Raw genomic sequence first — 22,654 nt, 5'->3', positions numbered from 1 at the left:
AGGAGCTGTGTCCTACCTCTCTTGGGTCACTGCTGAGAGAGCAGCTGGCCGAGTGAGATGTGCCAGGGTGTAGGGCAGCAGAAAGGAGCAGCTCCTCTCCCCTTCCTCCCCTTGTGTCCAGCATTTCCTGGGGTCTCCCTGTTCCTCTCAGGAGCATGGGGCATCTCCATCTGGGCGATGCCGGGCAGCAAATGGGGAAAAGGGGAAATTTGGGCTGGGAGCTTTGCCTGGAGCAGTGTGCACAGTGTGTACTCCCGCCCCCGAGAGCCACAGCACGGATGGGGCAGAGCCGAGTGCAGCAGGGGGATGCGGTGGGACAGCGGGATGAGAGCGGAGTGCAGCAGGGGGATGTGTTGGGATAGTGGGATGAGAGCAGGGCGCGGTGGGGGGATGCGGTGGGACAGCGGGATGAGGGCGGAGTGCAGCGGGGGGATGCAGTGGGATAGCGGGATGAGAGCGGAGCGCGGCCGGGAGATGCTGCAGCCGCGGGACCGCGGGACGAGAGTGGAGCGCGGCGGCGGCTGCTGCTGCTGCTGCTGCTGCTGCTGCTGCTGTGGAAGAGGATCGCCGAGTCTCCGGGCCGAGCTCTCCCTCCTCCGGCAACCGGCGGGGATGGGGAGGGGGAGCGAGGGAGGGGCACGGAGGGGTCGGGGGACGTTAAAATGCAGCATCATCCTCCGGCCCCGGCGAATTCCGTGTGTGTGTGTGTGTGTGCGCGAAGGGGCGGAGGGGAGCGGCAGCGCTGCCCGCAGCTCCCGGAGCAGCGTGGCCGGGCGCGGAGCGGGGCTGCACGGGGCGCGGAGCGGAGCGGGCACTGCGGAGCCGGCAGCGCTCCCGGTGCAGCGCCCGAGCCTCGCCGGAGAAAGGGGGGCACCGGGCGGGACGGAGGGAGGGAGGAAGGGGAAGGGGGGCGGCGATGCTGCCTGGCTTGGGGGAGGGAGGAGAGCGGGGGAAAAAAAAGGAGAGAAAGAGGGAAAAAAAGGCAAGGAACCCCCACCCCCCCTTCCCTCCCTCCCCTGCCCGGTCCCTTCCATCTCCGGCACACACACACACACACACACGCACGCACACACACACCCCATTGATCAATATTTGGCTGTCTTGCTGCAACTTGCTGCAGTCTTTTAAAGGAGTAGTAGAGAGAGAGGGAGAGAGAAAGGGAAACTGGCAGGAAGGGGTAAGGAGCTACACATGTCACATGTGCTTTCTAAGACGGCCAGGAGCATCTGCAGGCTGGATCTGGTGGAGGATGCTGCGGCAGGTGATACACAGAGGGCTCCAGTCGTTTTTCTACAAGCTGGGCTTATTCGTGAGCAGGCATCCGGTGTTTTTCCTCACTGTGCCCGCAGTCCTGACCATCATCTTCGGCTTCAGCCTGCTCAACCGCTTCCAGCCTGACACTGACCTGGAGAGCCTGGTAGCCCCCAGCCACAGCCTGGCCAAGATCGAGAGGAGCTTAGCCAGCAGCCTTTTCTCCCTCGATCAATCCAAAAGCCAGCTGTATTCGGACTTGCACACCCCGGGGAGGTATGGCAGGGTGATTCTCCTCTCCAAACCCGGAGGCAATATTTTGCATCAGGCTGATGTGATCCTGCAGATCCACCGAGCCGTGCTGGAAATGAAGGTGAACTACAAAGGCTATAATTATACTTTTTCCCATCTGTGTGTGTTGAGAAATCAGGATAAGAAATGCGTGCTGGATGATATTATTTCAGTGCTAAAGGATCTGAGGCAGGCTGCCCTCTCCAATAAGACAACAGCCAGTGTGCAAGTGAGCTATCCCAACACTAAATTAAAGGTATGCTCTTACTGCATGCTTTCGCCAATTAAAGAGGCAGCACTTCATTTCTTGTCCTAAGCAGCAAAGAAAAATATAATCATATCTCTCTCTCTCTGTGGAAATGTGTGTGATCTGGGCTTTCCTCGTGAAGCAGCTGAATCTGGTGCCTTGCTTTGCTCTGGGCGAGGAGGGAGGGTGGGGAACCGGACGCTGCTGCCGGAGCAGGAGAAGAAGGGAGTGGAGAAGAGCCTGAGCACCGGCAGACCTTGCAATGCCTTGAAGGTCCCATTCATGGGGGGCATGGGACAGGAGGTCGGTGGGGGGTGGAGAGCTGGTTTGCACTATCACCTTTTCCAGCCTCACTGCTGTGGTGGGATAATTTGTCTTTAATGTGGCCAGGAAAAGCTTTCCTCAAAGGCACAGTGAGGTCCCTGCCCCTGCCAGTGCTGTAAGAGCAGCAGGAGGTTTGGGCCAGAAGCAATTTCAGGTGTCCTGCCTTCTTTACCTGCATGCAAAGAAGGTGAAGGGAAGTGGGATTTTTTTTTTTTTCTCTCTCTCAGTGTAAAAATTGTTAACTCTGTCGCTGATGGATAGGCTGGAGTTTTGGGATGGATCTCACCAGTTAGAGGCTTCCAGCAAAGTTGAAACAAGGTGAAAGGTGAAAGAAGTTTCAGTCCTCTAAATTAAAAGAATAAGCAATTTGGTACAAATTATCTCAGGACTATTTCCCTGGCACACAAGCACCCATCTGCTTTCCCTCCCATCTGGAGCAATTCCGCTCACCAGGACTAATCTGCTGTGAGTAAATAAGGTACAAAGTTTGCAGGTAGCTCATCAAAGAAGTTTTTGTGGATTACAGTACATCGGCATGCTCCCCTGGGCATTGCACCAGAGGCAGGATTTATTTAACAGAGTGTAACAAACTCCCTAGGACACTATTTACTCATGGCCCAGGTCATGTGGGAGAAGACACGCTCCTCCTTGTAAACCAGAGATCTCTGGGGTTACCTCTCCCCCTTTTTCAAAGAGTTCCTTGGGGCTGAGGGACATGCTCTTGCAAGTACCAGCACTAAGATCCTGGAGTTATAATTTGTTTCTTACTGTACATTTACCAGAAAAAGATCCCATAAAGTTAGTGCCTGTTCCGAAATCTGAAGCAGAGACATAGATTGATTTTATTTTATTGTCTTTTTCCTTCAATAAAAGTGCCAGGTGGAACAGCTTGGATTTGGTCCCGTAGCTGTAGATGTTACAGTAATTGCTTTGTACAGAGTTGTGGCTGCCTGAGTGGAGTGTGTGGAAACGAAAAGGTGTCCTTGCTACTGCTGGAAAGCCTTGAGTGCAAAGAGTGCTCAGAAAAACAAGTTATTCTGGATTAAATATCCCTGAACAAATTTTATCTTCATGCTATTACTGCAGAATTAAAGTGAATCCTTTACATTTTGCTTATTTTTAGAATTAAAATTAAGGTAGTTCAGTGAAGAACACTGATAATCTAAGTGTTATAAAGCAGTTTTATACAGAAATAGTCATCCTATCATCTAAATCCAGATTAATTTTCTTCTCTAGACAAACCCTAACTGATCTTATCAAAACTAGGATGCAGTCACTTGTGGTTTTTTTCATTAGAAGATTGCCTACAGCTCCTCCTTTTTTTAAAGATAAAAGCAAAGGAAAAGATTATGTAGTCTGGATTGCCAGATAATTCACATACAGAGAAAGGTTTTCCCAAAACATAGAAGTCTAACTGAGCATTGCCAAACCCCATCCCAGCACCTTCAATCTCCCAAAGACTTGTTGTGTTTCATCTTCTGGGCGAGGGAATAAACACCCTTAAGTAACTCAGTTTAAAGCTGGACAGAGCAGGGTGGGGAGCTTTTTGTCCTCTTGCCAGTGAAAGAAGGTAAAGCCACCAAAGGCTGTGAGTTCACTTCAGATAAAGGCCAGCAATTACAACTCATTTATGTGAGTCCTGCTTTTACCGAGAAAGAGAAACACACTTTGCCACTATTTTGCTTCTTCTTATATATTAAGGACACTATTATGGATCTGTGGTCAGCCCTGAACCTGGGCTGGTCTTCAACAATGATGTGTCTGCAGAGACACACCTTCTCTGGTCTCTTTGGCTCCAGCTGCTGGGATTAAATTACTGTTTTGTATAAAATAATTCACTAGTTTATGTCTGTCATCTTTGCTGTCCCATCTACCAAGGGTTAGGAAGTTGTGGGCAACATCTTGTGAACTCCTTCAAACCATGGGCAAGATCTTGGTTTAATCCCCGACTCTCAGTCTGTTTACTGACCTCCCTCTATTTGCACCTCTGAGCAAAGGCTGTGGAAACTCAGGCCTCTATTTCTTGTTTTGAGGTGTCTCATTGTGTTTAAACAGAAACATCTCAGATGCTGCACCCATTTGGGTAGATGAGTTTCTGGATGTTAACAAAGGCACAGAACCCCTGTGGCTGTATCTGTGAGGTTTTGTATTTCTTCACACTTGAACTGTGACAACAAGGAAAAGTTGTGGTTAAACCTCATGGAACTGCAAACAAGAGACCCAAATCTGCCTGCTCTTATTCAGTGTGGGCCAGTGTTCATCTCATTCACTGGTCCATGCCCTTGGGATTCTTCTCAGCTAAACTTTCCTGCACCATTAGCACCCTGTAGGATCTTCTAGGTTGCCTCACTTTCTCAAAGGTCATGTTGCTTGGTTAATACCGGTAGGTTTTGCTCTTCTAATAACAGCCTCAAATTAAACAAAATTCTTCTAAAAACAATATGGGGATTTAAAAACCATGAAGGTGCCCCATATGTGTTTAGTTTACAGCACAGTTTATTTTACTTGACATGGGTCAAGTGTCAAACTGTGCTGCTCTGGGACACAATGACAGTGTTGAGCTGTTCCACTCCTCCATCTGGGAGCTGCAAAAACATCTTGTATTTTTTTATTTCCCTCAAGCCTTGTGAGAAGCTTTCACTTTGTCTCTCTTCTCATCTCCTGATGGAGGCCAAATCAGTTCAAACCTCTCAGGTGAGGCTGGCTGAAGGCTGACAGGGGGTGAGTTTTTGGCAGGTTTCCCACAGGACTTTCTGGGAACCACTCAAGCAGGTTTCGGCAAACTGCTCCAGTTTTGAAGCAGCTGTTATTGGGCTGCAAAACCTGATGAAACTGCTTGGCTTTTCCTGAGGAAATTTGCATGTGAAGGACAATTGTTTAACCATTACTTGCTGTAGTGTTAGAAGAACTTACAGCCCTAAATACTTGTACTTTACCTATCCCTCTGTAAGGCAGGAACTTGGTCTCTCCACTCACAAGGAGCAGAGACACAGCATTCACATTCCGAGCACAGACTGCAGGGTGGTTTCAAATGCCTGAGGTGGGTTTAGAATCCACTCTGTCTACTTAGGGATCATTGTAGGCAAGTGCAGGTGAACCAGGCCGAAGGAAAATGCCAGCTCTAGTTGCTTTGGGGACACAGTAGCCTGTCCACTGCAGTCTGCAGCCCAGCCAGAGAGTGACTTGCCCAAGGTCATGCAGATAGACCGTGGCAGAGCAGGAAAACAAAGCTGGATATATGAAGTCTCAATGAAGATTTTTGAGACACTTCCTGAAGGACGTTGCTCATGCTTTCCTCAGTTCAGGACATAAAAAAGATGTTACTGTGCTTGGAGTCTGGACTATGCCCTAACTTGCACAGACTGAGCACTCAGCATCAGTCATCAAACTGTTAAATCTCAAGTTTTGGCAAATATGAGCTTTGTTTTTGTCAGTTGAGACTTCCAGAACAGTGACTGGGCATGACTTGGGAGACAGCATGGAAAAGAGTCCACTCTGGCTTGGTAAACCCGCTTCATGCTGCTGATAACAGTGTGTGGTGTTCTTAGAAGTGAGCACATTGTGCCCCTGCCTCCAGGGCCAGAATGTGGTCTGAGGCACAGTTTATTTGTTGGTATAAACAGAATTATTGATTACCTGAGGATTACTTCTTGTGTACCATGAAATATGAGGGAAGAGATTGCTTTTTGACCCTGATTCGCCTATAACCACAGAAAATTTGCTGTCCGATTCCAGAAAAAGCCAAAAAAAACCCCCCAAACAAAAATAATGGAAGTAATTTCTGAACACAGTTTTTATATGGAAGGGAAAAAGAGAAAGACATAAAAAATTTTTCAGGTATTTCATCTTTATTGTTTCCTTGTTGCTTTTCTTGTTTATTTGCTACTTTGTCTGAGAAAAGATAATAACTGAGAATTTGCCTGTCTGAGATCAAAATAAATATGACAACTTCTGATTTAAAGAAGCCTTTGTCAGCAGATTGGTTCCTGTAATATTGCCTTCAATTAATTAAGTATCAGTCATTTATGAACACTAGGCGAAATAGCAGCCAATAAACCAGAAATCTCTATTACCACATTTGTGATGAACACATCAGCTGGATATTGAGTCTGCTCTTGCTTAAGCTGAAGCATTACTTGCATTCATTTAACATCTTGAAATCTCTAATTGCAGTTTTGCTACTGGCCAGATTCTCAATTTTTCTCACATTAACAGCTGTACTTTTAAATGAGTCTCGCTCCATTTGCATTTGTGGAGTCTCTCTGACTGCTCTAAGATTAATCCCTCCTTATATGTCCCTGAATGGGACACCTCTATGGGACAGAGAAGATATGAAACCAGAGCCCACCTCTGTCAGAGCAGGCATCTATGCACCAATAATATCCACAAACTGATTATCCCTCCAGTAAAACCACTTAGAGTACATGATTGCCCTAACTCCAATGAGCAGATGCTTCCTCAGAAGCAGTGTGGCTCTGCACCCATTTGTGATACCACCTGTCCCAGTCCAAGCATGTGGTTCAGGCAAGAAAATGAGTGTTTCCTTGCATTTTAGGGGAATTCTCCTCCCTCTGCTTACTACATTAGGAAAGGTCTCTCCCTCGGCTCTGATAGACCAAGCATTAAGATAACACTCTTCTCCCATAAAGCAAAGCCAGACTATGAGCCCTGACTACACTGGGAACATGAAACTGGGTTAACATGTACCAGGAAAAGCCACTCCAATGTAAACAAGCAGCAGAAAGGCAGCAGAGACCAAGAAAAGCAAGAACGAGTGTTTGGATGTTCTTTTTCAATTGTTGTTCTTCAGTTCAGAACTTAGTTCCTTGTCAGTCTCTGAGGGACATTCCACCTTCAGCTGACCAGGGGTGTAGAGACCAAGTTCCTTGGGTGTGGGGCTCATTCCTTCCCATCCAATAGCTGAGAGCTCTGGCCATGTAGAAGACTGTAAATAAAGTGTTCACCATTGACCTTTTGGATGACCTTGGTTGTCTGCTTCCTGCCTTTCCCTCCCAGCTATTCCACTTTTACTTTTGTCAGCACTTGCAGGGGGGACATGGCCTTTTGTGCAGTGCCAGGCCTTGATGTGAATAATAATAAAGAAGCAATTTGAAGGTTGTTTAGGAGGAGAGAAGAGCAAGATGCAATTATAAACCCCTTCTGCTAGTGATAATGGCTCATCCCTGGAGATCTAGAATGGATGTCATCTGCTTGCCAAAGGGAGAAAGCCCTGCAGAACTTTGCCATTTTTCTAAAAAGACAGTCCTCTGTGGACATAAAAAAAACATTTATTCCCTTTACTAACTATTTTGTTAAGGCTTGCCAATGTTTCTACACTGATGTGGTGTCTTCCTATAACAGTCATCTCTATGTTTTCCCAAAAGGTCTTTGTAGCCCCCTACTGTACTGGCTGTGTGAGCTCTTGGAGGGCTCTGAACTTCTGTCTTCAGTTTTACAACAGATGGGTATTCTTGGTATCTGTAACAAGAATTAATACAAATTCAGGTACCACCCAGCAAGGCAAAAGAATAAAATTTATTCGCATTAGTACAGAAGGCATGGCATATTCCCAGAGAAAGGGAGAGGAGAGGAGAGGAGAGGAGAGGAGAGGAGAGGAGAGGAGAGGAGAGGAGAGGAGAGGAGAGGAGAGGAGAGGAGAGGAGAGGAGAGGAGAGGAGAGGAGAGGAGAGGAGAGGAGAGGAGAGGAGAGGAGAGGAGAGGAGAGGAGAGGAGAGGAGAGGAGAGGAGAGGAGAGGAGAGGAGAGGAGAGGAGAGGAGAGGAGAGGAGAGGAGAGGAGAGGAGAGGAGAGGAGAGGAGAGGAGAGGAGAGGAGAGGAGAGGAGACCCTCATATAAGGTAGAAGTGAGAGGATGAAATTAGACTGATAAATACAGACAAAAAGCAGTTCTTACAGTATTAGCATCCATGTGGGTACGTATTTACAGGCATATCTTAGTGGGCAAAAAATGATGTAGGTAAGGCTGGGATAGGTGTTTGTAAAACAGCAATCTAAGAGCAAAACCCATATTAAATATCCTAAGACATTGAGATAAAAAACCTCTATGCAGTGGTTATTACAAAAGAACCCACCTACTGGTTTTCCAAGAGAAGTGAATTGAGTTGGGGAAACCGTGATCTCGCATTTGTATTGAAAGCTTTTAATTTATGCAGGCCCCACATCCACTGCCCCTTCACAGTGCAAACAGTGAGATGTGGCTGGGACTTGAGCTGTGAAACAGCTTTAAACACAAATGAGAATCTTCAACAATGTAGGAAAGCAGATACTCTGAGTGATGGAAAGGAGAGGGGAAGACAACGAGAGGCCGAAGGAGCAAGCTATGAAGTCTTTTACACCTCTTTTTCTCACTGTATTTGTCCTGTTCTCTGTTTTCCTACCTGCCAAGGGGCGAGGTGCTCATGTGGGGAATAGTCAGTAAAGGAAGTTTTGGAAGTGAGGCTGTGAAGCATCCTACAAAGGGAGAGAGCAGTGATCGAGCTCCTGAGCATTGCAGAGATGATCACATGCAGTGGAAAATGTTTGAACGTGTCACTGCCCTAGCCCTGGGCTCACTGGGTGAGAATTGGCCTCACTTTTACACTGGTCAGGCCACTCGAGAGCAGGAGCTTAAGGTGAAGTGCTGGGGATCTCTGATGACACTGCCAAGGGTGAGCTGGTGGCAGCAGGAAGATTTCCATCTAAAACGATTTACTGTGGGATCAGCTCAAGGGCAAACTGGCAATCATTTTTTTTGGTGGCAGCCCCGGTATGAAATTTTGCTGAAGTTCTTTTTCTTCTCCTTAGCACCACTCATACATTGGTGGGCAATTCCTACACAACAACACTCCTGCATGCCAGCAGCAGCTCTGCAAGGCACCAGACAGCCTTCACAGCTGTGAGCTGGCCAGATCAGCTTTTCTCCCTGGTTTTATGTTTTGCCATCAAACACTCCCTCCTCCAGTCCACTCTTGCCAGCAAACTGGCATGACAGACAGGGAGCTGCTGGGTGAGCATGAGTTGTGAGACTGGCATGTCACTAGCTGGCTAATTTGCAGAAAGTTTTGGTCTGATAATGATCTATAGCTAAAAAATTAGTGAGCACTACATCTGTGTAACATTTCCTGAGTACGTATGATGGCAAATATTTTGGTGCCTTGCAGACCAATTCTTTTTTAAAAATTATTCAAACCCTAAAGCCTGCTTGCCTGTGCTGAGGGCATCTTAGAAGGTAAAGGGCAGTCCTGCCTTCCTGCCCCACACCTTTGAAGGCAACAGACACCACTGAGACTCCTAGTGCAGTGCAGTGTAAGCAAAGAGGATTAAAGACCCATCTCCAGCCTGCCACAGTTATTTCCTTGTGCTAATGATGGGAAGCCTCGGAGATCCCAGTTAATACTTCTGCAGGGTGGCCCAAACACCTGACATGTATCTCTCACAACATGTAAGGATAAACACCACCTATAGGGCTGGTTCTGGGGCACAGAGCTGTCGTGCCCAAGTTTGGCACTGAAACAAGAAAGAAAAGCTTCTCTTACACTTTGTGTAATTGTTTCTACCAGTGCCACACGAGTGTTGTCAGCCTGATGGGCAGGTGTTATTCTTGCCACATGCATGGTGCATTTTTACACACGTGCCAACATCACCTAAAGGGTGCTATGATTCAGCAGTGGCCATGGAGGGTTTTGGTGCTTCTGTTCTAAATGTTGAATTACCTGGACTAAATTTTGCATAACCCCATTTTTTGGGATGCTCAAAAATCTTCAGCTGCATCTTTTTCTATCTGAAGTTACAGTACTCTTGAAAACAAAAGCATTTTTGAAACAATGTCCATTCTGTACCTAATTTCATTTTGAAGGATGGAAGGATAAGGACAGGTTCCCACAGTTTCATTTTGACATGCCCCTAACAAAATGTTCCTGGTTTTTTGTATTAAAAGGGGTCATTCTAGGTAGTCTTTCAAAATTATTGCAAAACTCACATTATACTTTAGATTAGAAAATAAAGGAGGAAAAAAATTGTCACTAAGAGGAAATTTTTTTCTTATATTCAAACTTTAAGGAGGGAAAATGACAGCAAAATAAAGTCACCCAGCTGGGTGAGGACACAGCCCAGTGCCCCTGCACATGAATTTACCTACCAGGAGGGTGCTCTGGCTCTTGTTAATGCAGTTTTACACTGAAGACCAAGGCACTGTATTGATGGGACAAGTGATTCTGGCTTCCAGTTTTCCAAGCCAGCCTAGTTTGTAAAAAATTGTGCGGTTCATTAAGAAGAAAGATGTTGTTAGCAGTATTTCATTATGCAATTCCATCTCTTTGGCAGAATCTGTGACTTCAATATAAATCACTTTTTTCCTAATCATTTTCCAGGATGATTTCTTAGTGCAGATTTTAATACATTAAATAAATACATTAATAAATTCAGCGCCAAGTAGATGCAACATGGAAATATTCATGTGCATTTTTCCCCTAAAATTCACAGTTCAGTTTGTTCATGTTCTTGACTCTTTAAGTGAGGTTTTATTCACAGATAAGCACAAAACATCCCTCAAAAGAGATTTCACCATGTAGACTTTTGCATCCAGATGACAAACCCACTTCTGTTCAGGAATGCCTGGAATATGTGGTCATAAATATTCTTACAGTGGTGTTTCTTTGTTAACTAACCTTAAATTTTCCTATTCATAACTAATTTCCCAACTGCATGTAGAAAACACTGGTCACCCAGTTGGTGCACAACAGATTTGTCATTGTAAATGGCATAGAAATTTGGGACACCCATAGAGAAATGCAAACATTTCTGAAGATTTACATATGCCTCTCCACTCTTTTCTATCCCCAGGCTTCAAGATTAGCACAAGCATTAGGCTTTAGGTATATACCCTAAAATAAATTTCACAAGCTTGACAAGCTTAAGAGCTCCCCTGGTCTCATAAAGTATTTCATTTTTGGTTTTGAGAATTCAATTTTAAAGAAAAGGGTGACCTTTTTTAATATATACTCCTAAAATAATAAAGCTTGTATCCTTACAACTTTTACCATCTTCATGCCTTAATTATCGGATTTTGGAAGTGGGAGAAGGAGGACATCCTTGAAGGGAAATTTGTCTCATATAAATGTCAAATGCTGTAATTGCATATGATCCATGTTTTTTTCATCACAACATTCACCTCAAAAGGCAAGTTAAAACAGATCATTTGTCACTACTTAACAGATCTGAACAAAGCTCCTTTAGGAACTATTCTGATACTTCCATTGTAAAAAACCCCATTATGTTTTAAAATAGTAAAAATATCAGAGAAAAATAAGGCAGAATGGAATGTGTTTTCATTTTCTTTAGAGCAGCTAAAGAAAAGATAAACAGGATAGGGAATAGCCCAGGATGAAGCTCAAAAAACGCAGGTTCATGCCTAAACAATTTGAATTGGCTTTTCTCACAGCCTCTTCCATGAGGATACAGCAAACACAAAGGACAACATTCCAGATGTTTGGTAAAGGAGCAGTTTGGGGTGTTGGATGGTGGTTTTGGTGCAGGGCTATGCATTCAAGAATTCATATTCTGCTGTGACTTCTCCTTTACATTGATTTTTCCCATCATAAAGGAGGGCTCTGGTGCTGCTTGAGAAATTCAGAGCTGTTGGAGTTTTATGAGACTCTTCCATGTAACATCAAGAGGTCAAACACATAAAAGGTTTATAAGGTCAGTCTAACCCATTCCGTGGCCTGTGCAGGATTATGACGAAACCCTAATAGAGAAATTAATTCAGATTGGCTTGGATGGGAAATCAGTCATGTGGGTTGGAAACTGGCTGAAAGATTGTAAACGAGGAATCATGATAAATGATAATGTAACAAGTTTATGGAAGGTATCTTGCAGGGTATCTGGAGAATTTGTGTTAGGTCTGGTCTCATCTAACATCTCTATTAATTATCAGGAAATAGAATTGAATTGCACAGGAGTGAAGTTCACAGATAATATTAAGCAAGAAGGACATGTCAGCAGCAGCTGAGTCACAGAATTTACACAGACAGATCCAGAGCAGTTAGAAAACTGAGCAGAAAATAATACAATTTTCTGAAGAGCCCTGTTTGCATTCTGGTGCCTAAAGTGCAACATAGGGCTCTCCCTTGGAACTGATTCATGTTAGCTGAGTTCTGCCAATCTCAAAGTGAAGGTGCAGCACTTAAATGACATGACCAAGGTCAAAGACAAAGTTGATCTTGAAGCTGGAGTTTTGCAGCCCCCAGAGAAAATGCACGCACTTTTACCTCTGACTCTGACACTGCTTTGCAAGTAGGGACATTTCAGTACTCGATGTTCTCCTTCCTCCTTCACCTTCTTGCAGATCAAGCTCAGCAGGACACACACAGCTCCCTGTGTACAGCTTGAACAGTTCTTTGGAGGCTGCAGAGGATGTGTGAAATTGTCAGGGAAGCCTTGATGGAATTTTGCTTCTCTTTGTTCCTTTTGTTTTGTTCCTTTCTAGAAGGAAACAAGTCCTCTTCTGGAGTTTTGTGCTGACTGTGGATTTTTGATGGGTGGTTTGATTTGGACTTGGATGATTTGTAAAAGTCCTTTTGGCATGTTGTGCATTGTTTGATTGTTCCCTAGCACTTCAAATTTGAAAATCCTCATACCCCTAATGTCACAAATTGGCTCCATTTTGTCCCTGTTGAATTTTGTCATTTCTTAATTGTATTTTGGTTGCGCCAGGGGAAAATTGTGGTAGCAGACAGTCCTAAAACTTAGTTGAACAGGATAGTTATGAAATATTCAGCTGGATCATATCCTATTTCTTGTCCAACTTGAGCATGATTGCAGAACGATTGTCTAGGAAATGGCTGGTGACATTTGTGAAAAAAATTGTGGGGTCAGGCCATTTCTTCTCCTTTTTTTGACCACAACATCAGAGCCTTTGCTGCAGTGGGTGGGACCTGGTGTGGTCTTCAGAGTCAGGCTGGGACCCTTCCAATGAGGGTCTGTGGTGGAGCAATTTGCGGGTGCTCATGCAGAGAGTCACGATAGCAAGCACATCTCTTTCCTCTCATATGAGCCCTTTCCTATTCAGCATCTAATCTAAAGTGAGCCCAGTGTGCAGCCAGAGGATAGAAGGGTGAATCTGCAGGAGTAATTAATTTCAGTTTTTCTAAACATCTACATTAGGACAGGAGAAACTCACCATTCAAAGACATTATGGACCAGAGAAATAATATTCATATTATGCATTAACCTTTCATATGGTGAAAATTAGGTGAGGTGAATGAATGCCACTATACTTTCATTTCAAATCACCCAAAAAAAAAGAGTTCCATGAAATTTCTGTAAGTATGAGGATATGCTACATCTAGAGATCTTAACAGAAGAGGCTCATGTCAGATGAAGATTTTCCAAAAATCCTAGGGAATAATCTGTGTTTGCACTGACATGAGAAGAAACCTACCAGAATAATTCTACAGGGAAAATCCAGGCCCCTTCTCAAGTCCATTGCAACTTTTTCTCACTCCAAATCTCTGACAGGGCTTTGAAAAACTCTTTTTGGAAATTATTATTAGACAGTTGCAAAAGAACTAAAATACATTAATCTGAATAAGGAATTAGCTCCCACTGAAGGAACTGGAATTAAATGCCATCCTCATCCAAAATAGATTGCCAGATATTGGCAGTTTATTGCAGCAGGGAGACAGAGATTTTGCAGAGTGCTCAGAAGACAAATGCTGAAATTCCATCATCTGGAAGTGCTTTACCATCTGATTACTCTTTGGCTTACACAATCAGAATTTTTCCCTAAATATTTGCTTGAAATCCAAAGCTGGCTAGATAACACAAGGTCCCACCATCTGCAACATTTTTGTTTTAGAATTAAAAGTCCAATCCTTCCTGTTCTGCCAGAACCAAAACCTTTCCAAATAGACTATCCTAATATAAAATTGAAAAATCACCTTGCACAGCAGGTGATTATGAAAAACATTTTTTGTTTTTTAACACCTATGGCATTACAGTAATTGTAAAATATATATTTGCCGAGAAAAGCTTTGATGTATTGTAAGGAAACATCTGAAATAAGTTGAAAAGATGGTTGTTAATACTAATATTATTTACAGAGAATTTCTTCATTTCTCCAGAAGTGCTTTACACCGTAATTAAATATTAATCTCACTCTGTATCTTGAGCTCATTCTTAACAGCAGCACTACATTAATTTATACATCTAGGAACACACATAACCTAACTTCAAGCATTTTATGAAGGTACATAAACTTGGCTTTGGGGCATTGTAGGCTTTAGGAGGACTAAAATCCCTAAGAATAAGAATCAGTCCATTTAAGATAAAAATTGCCCTCCAGAGGTGCCCTGTTTTACGGTAGCAGCCAGTGAAGTAGTCCTGACATTTTCACAGTAGTCCTGACATTCCCAACCTGGTGCTTGGTTAGACCACCTGGCTCAGGATCTTAGAGCCTCAATTGGGGCTTCTCATGCTTTGTTCTGGCTGCAGAGGCACATCCAAATCAGAAACTCTCCTTGAACATAATAAGGATTGTGTATTCAGAGTAAGGACAGATACTCAGCTGTGAAATACAGCCACCTCCAGGTATGGCACAGCTGATATCACCACCATACTGGGGGGGTCTGAGCAAAGAAAATTAAAGAAAACTTCTGCCAGATGGCAGCAAGGAGGGGATGAGGGGATTAAATCTTCATTTTTCCATTTTTTACTTGTTTGGGTTTTTTTTCTTTTTCCCTTCCTGTTCTGTTTGCATAAACCTGGATTATTTCTCCAATCCATTTCACCACACACCACATGAACAGCTGCTCCCATGCTTGGCAGGGAGGAGATGCAAGCTTAGGACAGAGAGGAAAGGGACCTCTCCTTTGGCAGCATCACCATCTCACACTGAGAAATGCAGCTACTAAAGAAAGTCCAGCACCAGAATGGGAGGATTTGTGGAGCAGCTTCTCCAGCTGTGTGTTTGCACAGCAGGGTCCTGGGCCCTGCCAGAACCTCACTGGTGACCAATGATTATGGTCTGAACCGAGACCTCAGCATCTGCTGGACTTTGTGTCATGACAGCCCTCCACAGCACAGAGGCTGCATTGAGATAATTTTCTAGGCATGCAGACCTTGTTCAGTGGCACCCCCTGCAATCTCTAGGTGAAGGGTTTGGGATGATGTAAAATTTCCTGATTGTCTCACGCTGTTGAGTAACATTGGTATATCACTGTGATGCACCCTGTGCTGAGTGCAAGACACCCTCTCCCACAGAGAATGACTGAGAAAATACAGAAATCCAACCCTCCTCATGTCAGTGAGCTTCCAGTGTAAGAGCTCTGCAGTAAGGAGAGCCAATGGGAAGCCCAAAGTGGAGAATCCTAGAATTATTTAGGTTGGAAAGAACATCAAGTCCAACAATTAACCCAACACTGCCAAGTCCACCACTACATGTCCCCAGACTCCACATCTGCGTGTTTTTGAACAATTCCACATTGATGCCATGGCATGATGTGGTATTACATGCCATGATGCCATGGGCTTTCCTTTTTTAAATTGGATAAAATTAAAAAAGATCTGTTAGAGGATTGCACATGACAACACCTTCATCTCTATGGGCTACTAAGAACACAAGATTTTACCAGGAAGGGAACACATTCCAAGGTGATCTTGAGATAGAATTTAAAAATATAAAAGCTACCTGCTGATGTTCAAATGTGGGTGTCAAAAATCTCTATGAATGTACTGAATTCAAAAGTACCCTGGGTGGGAGTTAGCAGAACCCCAGCTTTAGTTAGATTTTAATGCACAAACACAGACCTACTTAAATACCTCATTCCCACTTCCCCTTCCCAGATCCTCATCCAGCACCATGAAAAAAAGGAAAAAAAAGAATAAAAAAGGAAAGCATCTGAAAGTAGACATTTTTTTGGCTCTCTCCAGCTAACAAATGGCCAAACTCATTAAAACGCAGTGTGTGCTGGAGAGAAGGGAGGGACACTTCACGGTAGAGAAATTGCTGCACAATGCCAAATTCGAGAATAATAAAAAAAGAGGGGAAACTGATTAATTATCTCTTAGAAAAGAGGAATTTTCAGCTAGAAGTGTTAAGTGTTCTCAACTGTATCTGCTTTGTGCAGTGCCTTGTTATATCTTACTGAGGATAGTGAGAGTAGAAGTCCCTGCTAGGACTTGGATAAGAGCACAGCAGCATCTTGTATTCAAAGGCTAGGCTTAGCTAATCCAGCTACCTGTAAATTAACCTCAAAACCATTCTAGCCTCAAAATCTTGCCACATGACACTTGGCTCTGTCTGATTCTCAGTTACTTCTTTTCTTCCTGCCTTTGATAGAACATTTTTGCAGTGTTTCAGTACTTTGGCTGCTGGTCCCTGGAGAAAAGAGGATGAGCAGAGACAGATAAAATTAAAGAGATGTTTGCCAACATAAAACATAATTTAAAAAGAAAAAAGCACCTTTTTCTGTGTCATTATTGAAACTTCAGATTGTAAAAGCTTAAATGATTCCTGTGGATCTGCTTTACTGCTCACTTTTTTATTCTCTGCTGTTTGTTTTTAAACATTTCCTTTAAATGAAGTAATAAAACCAGGCAAATCCAATCCCTTTCACTTTCTGTCAGATTTCCTTCCTATTTCTTCTGTGTATTGGACTTCAAGTGGTGTAAGGAAAGCAATTAGAAGAGGCACACAGTGGGATGCTCACAAAGCAAGAGGGCCCACGAATATGTCAGTGAAAATCTGTATCCTCTCTTTAGAATCTCCTGTTAGGGACAGTCACTGGATCCCATTCTCATCCCTCCAAATCTCTTTAGCTTGGGTTTATGGAGAATGGGATGAAGTTTTTCAAGCAGTTTTTGTCTTTTGTTCTTGTTGATATGGAAAGAAGACAAGAAAGAAGCTTTCTATATTTCTGGTGTATTCTGCTGTCTTTTTTTATTTAGTAATTAGGGTCTTGTTTAACCTATATCTCCATGGATCTCCAGAAATCTAAAGATTAAATATTCCCAAGAGATAGAAAGAATTTGGGTTGTCCTATTTACTCCATTTGGAGAAATACAAGACCCTCTTGAGATAACAAAGCTGTTAAATTTCACTGGGATATAAAGATAGCTTTAATTTATTAGTTCATTTGCTTACTTTTTGTTGCTAATATAATTCAAATCACTGCATTTATGAAAAGAATTTATCTATTTAAGAATTGAACTGTTCTATTCTTCCTCCTCCTTCCAAGCAGGTCATTTCATTTCCTTTTTTGTTGAAAAGCTGGAAAATCAACAATACACTGAGACTCCCAAAGGCATCTTCCATCTGTGTCGTGGAAGACACTGTCTTGGTGCACCATAGTTTAGAAATGGACAGAGAATGAAAATTGGGCTAGATGGACCACTGGTCTGCACTGAAAAAACACTTCTTATTTTTTTAACACTCGTTGCAATTTTCTTCCTTTCCTTTGAACATTTTTAATATTGCACTTAAGCTGTGGAGGAAACTGGAATTAATATAGAGTATTCATTGATTAAAAGTACTCATGATATAGATTCATAGAGACTGCCAAGCATGAGAGACAGTAAATGCATTCTCCAGACTCATTCCTGCATATGTCAGTGAGACTGTTTATATACAGCGCTAACTGTGTATATCCAAATATTGGTGCTTTATGCAATTCCCTCGAGGCATTGCTGTCAGTGATTCATTCCTGTGTTTCTTCTTGGCACAAACAAAATCTTTTGGGATGAAGAGTAGCTGTGGGCAAGACCACAGAGACCAGCACCTTTTTCTTTTTTTAATTGTATCTGAGCAGTTTTCATAGCTTAGCAACTGGCAGTGGCTTGAATGTTTTCTCAATTTGCATAGGTGGAGAGTCACAGCTCTAGCAAGCAATGCAGGAGCTTGGATTTCCCCCACCTGGCATCTCCTTGCAAAAGTTCTGATCTGCACTGGCTACTTTCATCATCATATTTCATCCTGAAGGATTTAGGGGCCAGATGCAGCCATACCTTTGCTCTGGTAAGGAACAGGCTGTGAAAAGCAGAGGCTGGTCCCCAGACTCTGCCTTGAGGGCTTGTGATCCTGGACAGGGCAGAACAGAAACTCCAAGGTCAGTGAATGGTGAGGAGGGAGCAGGAGCTCTGTGCCTGCTGGAAACAAGAGGACAGTCATGTTTTAGTACCTGACCCTGGTGGATTTACACACCCAGGGTAACCTACGACTTCAGAGGTCCTGCTGACATGGATCTCCTGTGAAAGGTGAACTTGTGTCACCTACAAACCTTTCTGAGTCGCCCACCTTCCTCCTGAGTGAGCCATCCCAGCATCCTCAGGCTGCTGGACATCCAAAGAAAACTGTGCCCTTCACCCCTGCACCCATCTCATGGGGCTGGGGTGTGACACCAGCTCACCTGCCTGAACAGTCTGTGCCAAAGCTGTTTCACTGCTGTGCCTGTGTCCTGCTCCTGATGGAGGGCAGAGAATAAAAAGGCAGAGACACCAGCTGTAGCCCAAAATTATCCCCCAGTGCTTGCAGTTCTCTTTGTGCTGTCTGTGACCCCCCCATCTTCCAGCACCCTTCCCACCTAGGGAGATGAAAGATCACAGCCCACGTGGGTATTGCTCATCAGCTGCAAGGACACCACCGTGTCCTTGGGGGCACGGGTGCTGTTCAGGACAGCCGGGGACTAAGCTCTGCTGGGCACTTAATCTATTCCTCTTTTCCAAAAGGAACTGGGATGGGATCTGAGATGGACTGAATGGGAATCTGACCTTGTGAGTGAAGGGATTAGTTGAGTAACAAAGAGCGTGAAGACAGGACAAAGAATGAAGGGGGGTTGCAAAAGATGTAAAGATGAAATATAGTCTAGGAGGGAAGTGAAGTAAAGCTGGTGTAGGAGGGAGAGAGAGCTTATCTTGTATTTTCTTCCCAGAGGGACGTGCAAAGGAAGCAGAAAGTGAAGTTAGAGCCTTTTTTCCTTCCCTTCTGTCCTTCCCTTGCCTTGACAGAGATGCCTATTGAGGGTGATGGGGCACAGGTACAGCTTGTCCAAAGAGGTGGTGGATTCCCCATCCCTGGGAACATTCATGTCCGGGTTGGACGTGGCTGAGCAACCTGATCTAGATGAAGATGCTCCTGCTCATTGCAGGGGGTTGGACCAGGTGACCTTCAAAGGTCCCTTCCACCTGACCACACTATGATTCTCAGAAATCCTGACAGGATGACTCTGAAGCAACAAAGAGAGGAGCACCACTCAGAAACAGCCTGTGCACTGCCAGAAGCTCCTCCAAAGAGAAAAGCTCTCCAACAGCAGTCACACTTTGCTATTGCACCCTTATGAATTCTTCCATAATTTGATTTACTTCTAGGGCCATTCTCTTATTCTCTGTTATTAACACTACAATATATGTCTCTTGAAACACATTTAATCTGTTCTTGCTTCTTTTATCAAAAACTAGAAATCAAAAGCTGTTAAGAGTAGGGGTACAGGCCCAAAGTCATTAGGAAGAGGTGTCAGATGTTGCTGACTCCCTTTTGGATGCTCTGTGTACTTCTCTCTTTCACTTAAAAATCACCCTAGAAGCCCATGATTTCCCTGGGAAGGGGCTGAAGGGCTGTGGGTTTGTTAACCAGCAGGACACGTCTGTGAAGGGGCCGCCATGAGCCAGGAATGACAAGGCAGGTCAGGGATTTTTTAGCATAATAAAATCTGGGGTCAAGTCTTAAGTAATCTCATGCCTCTGCTTTAAGGGGAGAGAGCCAGGCAACTGCAGAGAACAAATCTGCTTCTGACCTGTACCTCAGGATGGAGCAGATCATGCTTTAGATGTGCCTGACTCTTCACAATGACTATAAACCAAATTTTCTTGGCCAGCTGGTGAGCTGAGCCTCATCATTGCTGGGTAGCCAGAAATAAATGAATTCTTTATTGCAGCAGAGAGTTAGACAATTATTTCCTGGATAACTTCTCATGGCCACTTTCATACAATTCATTTTTGGTGTGTGAACAGATCTCTAGGCCATGCTCTGTCCCTGTTCCCAGCCAGACAAGGTGCAGCTGTACCTCAAATGTACTGCCCTCAGTGTTCACCTATTCTGGATGCTTCCTCCATCCTTCATCCCTACAGAACAGCTGCATAGCAAACAGTGCAGGAGCACCTACACAGCTGCAAGGGCAGGAGAACTGCTATATAAAAAAATGTGGGAAAATGCTGACATGAATCAGCATTATGTGCTCTGCTCTGGAAAGGAATGCTGCAAGAATTTTTGGTAATTGGTGGCTGTGCAACAGGGATCGACTGGTACAAGGTCTCCATGCATAACTGTACTAGGGATAGGGACAGAAAAATCAGTCTGATTGAAGAGAAAAAAAAATCTTCCTCTGAAGTTTTACAGTGAGGCTGAAAGGAACATGAACAGCCCAATATGTTAAACCCTAAATGAAAGGGGATTTAAATTTTTTATTACTTTTTTTAACTTGAAAACTGGCAGCTGGCTGTAAAGCAACTTGCTTCATCCTAACTTCTGTGTTTTTTAGCATAATATTTTCTGTGACCTACAGTAGAGTAGAAATGTCCTTATCAGAGGGAGAAAAAACTGCATTGATTTCATTAGGATGTTTATCACACAATGTATTTCAGCAGACATTCCTGGTTGCCCTCTGTCAAACACTTTAAGCTTTTAAGATAAAATAGCATGCAAACAGGATGGCATGCTTTATCCTAACATTTCTATAATGTAGCTTGATAATGATCTATCACTCCAGCTGATGAAAGGAAGCAGTTAAAGAAAAATAAAAATAGAGATAACTTTGCTGGCTAAGGTCCTGTAGGTGTACTTGAATGAGAGTGATCAAGCAGTAGGGAACAAGGGCTCCTTTCCTTGTTGCCAGGGATCTGAAAAGCGTTTTAAAACCCTCACCAGCCCAACTTCTGCTGAGCAAGGTGCCAAGGAGGTAGAAGCCATGTCCTCTCAAAAATACCTCAAACCCTCTTTCCTGTGGGAGGAAAGCCAGAGGAGGCTGATGCCATTCAGAGCAGAGATGAATGATGGAATAATTTATATTCAAAAAGACCTCTAAGACCACCAAGTCCAACCATTGAGTTGCCACTGCCAGGCCCACCACTAATCCCCATCCCTCAGTGCCAACACCCACAGCTGGCCCTCCCTGCCATTCTCTGCACTGACTACAGCCCTTTTCTTCCTGACTTAGAGAGATTTTGGACAAAGAAAACCCCCCGGCAGAGGGCAAGGCCCTGCCGAGGGCTGGTGCTGCAGTGACCACACAGAACCCCCAGCGAGAGCTGGGCCTGCAACACCTGCACTGAAAATATTAAGGAAACAAAACAAAAAAGGCCACAGGTAATTTTAGTAGTGAGGGAGTATTTCTAGTGTCCCTCTGGGCTGCATGCTGAGAGGATCTGTGCCTACTACTATTATCACTAGCAGAAGATATTTAGCTCAGTAGGAGCAGCTGGTTTCCCTTAACCTGAGAGGCCCTCAGCTCTGGAGCAAGTCAAACTTCCCATGCCACTTACTTATCTTCTCAGGAAATTAAGGGTCCAAGCACCATTTACAGATGAGTTTCCATCCTGAAACATAGCAGGGGTTTATTCTCTACACATTCATTCACAATTAGTGAATCTTGCTGCTGAAAAATCAAGGAGTTTGGATTTTCAACCACAAACAAGGTCAGGTCTGCATGGACACAGGTGGCTAAGTCCATCATGCTGGGGGAAAGGAAGGTGAAGCTGTTCATGCCTGTCATCTTAGTTCTCATTCTCCTCCCTTTCATAGCCTTAATATATCAAATGCCTTTGAGGCAACTAGAAAAAGAGGAGGGAGAACACAAAAAACAATTTAATAATGTCCATTGAAGCAAAGAATTTTGCTTATCCCCTGTTTTAGATGAAATATCACATGCCCCAGCAGGTGATCTATATTTCATTGCATCTTTAAAAAGTCTCAAGTCTGGAGAGGATTACCTGCCATCAGAATCTCAGAATCTGGGAGAACAGACACTGTTAAGACTTCATTGGATTTTTTTTTTTTTAAATTGAAACAGAGAAGGACACATAGACACAGCCTGGGAATTTGAAACAAGACTCCAACCATGCAAGTGACCTTGCTAAAGTCAATTAGCATCTTCTGTTGTAGATGCGTGGGTATAAAATCATGTGTGACCAATAATTATTATTATTACTTATTTTGGAGGTTTGTTTTTCTTTATGTAGTATCAAAGAGTAGCAGCAGATGTAGGTGAAAGTGTGAGGGGTCTGTAGTCAGGAACATCAAAATGTGTTATGAAATTAAAAATAGCAGCATGCAGGCATATGCCAGGAAGGACGTACTAACTAGCAGAAAGCACCATTTTTGATTAACTGTGTGAAGTCTTATGCAAAACCTGCCTGGCTCTACAGGCATCCCTTACACAAGTCATTGTGGGCACATTTTGTTTCCCAGAGCTTAGGCTTAGTTCAGGAATTTAGCCCTTCATGCCTTGTTCTTTCACTCAGTTGGTCCTGGAGGACAACAGAGAACTTGGGGCAGT

At 43.8% G+C, this 22,654-nt stretch overlaps 1 protein-coding gene across 2 annotated transcripts in view; it reads left to right on the top strand.

Annotated features, from left to right (window-relative positions):
- Positions 1–440: 440 nt before the first annotated feature.
- Positions 441–22,654, top strand: part of PTCHD4 (patched domain containing 4) — a 101,867-nt gene continuing 79,653 nt past the window's right edge. The window contains exon 1 of one of the 2 annotated variants that reach the window (XM_026792181.2): positions 441–1,624. In XM_026792181.2, coding sequence (XP_026647982.2) covers positions 917–1,624 — 708 coding nt within the window. In that variant the 5' untranslated portion in view covers positions 441–916. Of the gene's footprint in view, positions 1,799–22,654 lie in introns of both variants that reach the window. The other variant, XM_005485087.4, reaches the window with a different exon arrangement.

This window comes from Zonotrichia albicollis, chromosome 3, assembly GCF_047830755.1.
Source record: "Zonotrichia albicollis isolate bZonAlb1 chromosome 3, bZonAlb1.hap1, whole genome shotgun sequence".
NCBI lineage: Eukaryota > Metazoa > Chordata > Aves > Passeriformes > Passerellidae > Zonotrichia > Zonotrichia albicollis.
Note: the sequence above shows the minus strand (reverse complement) of the source record. Positions and strands in the feature narration are given on the sequence as shown.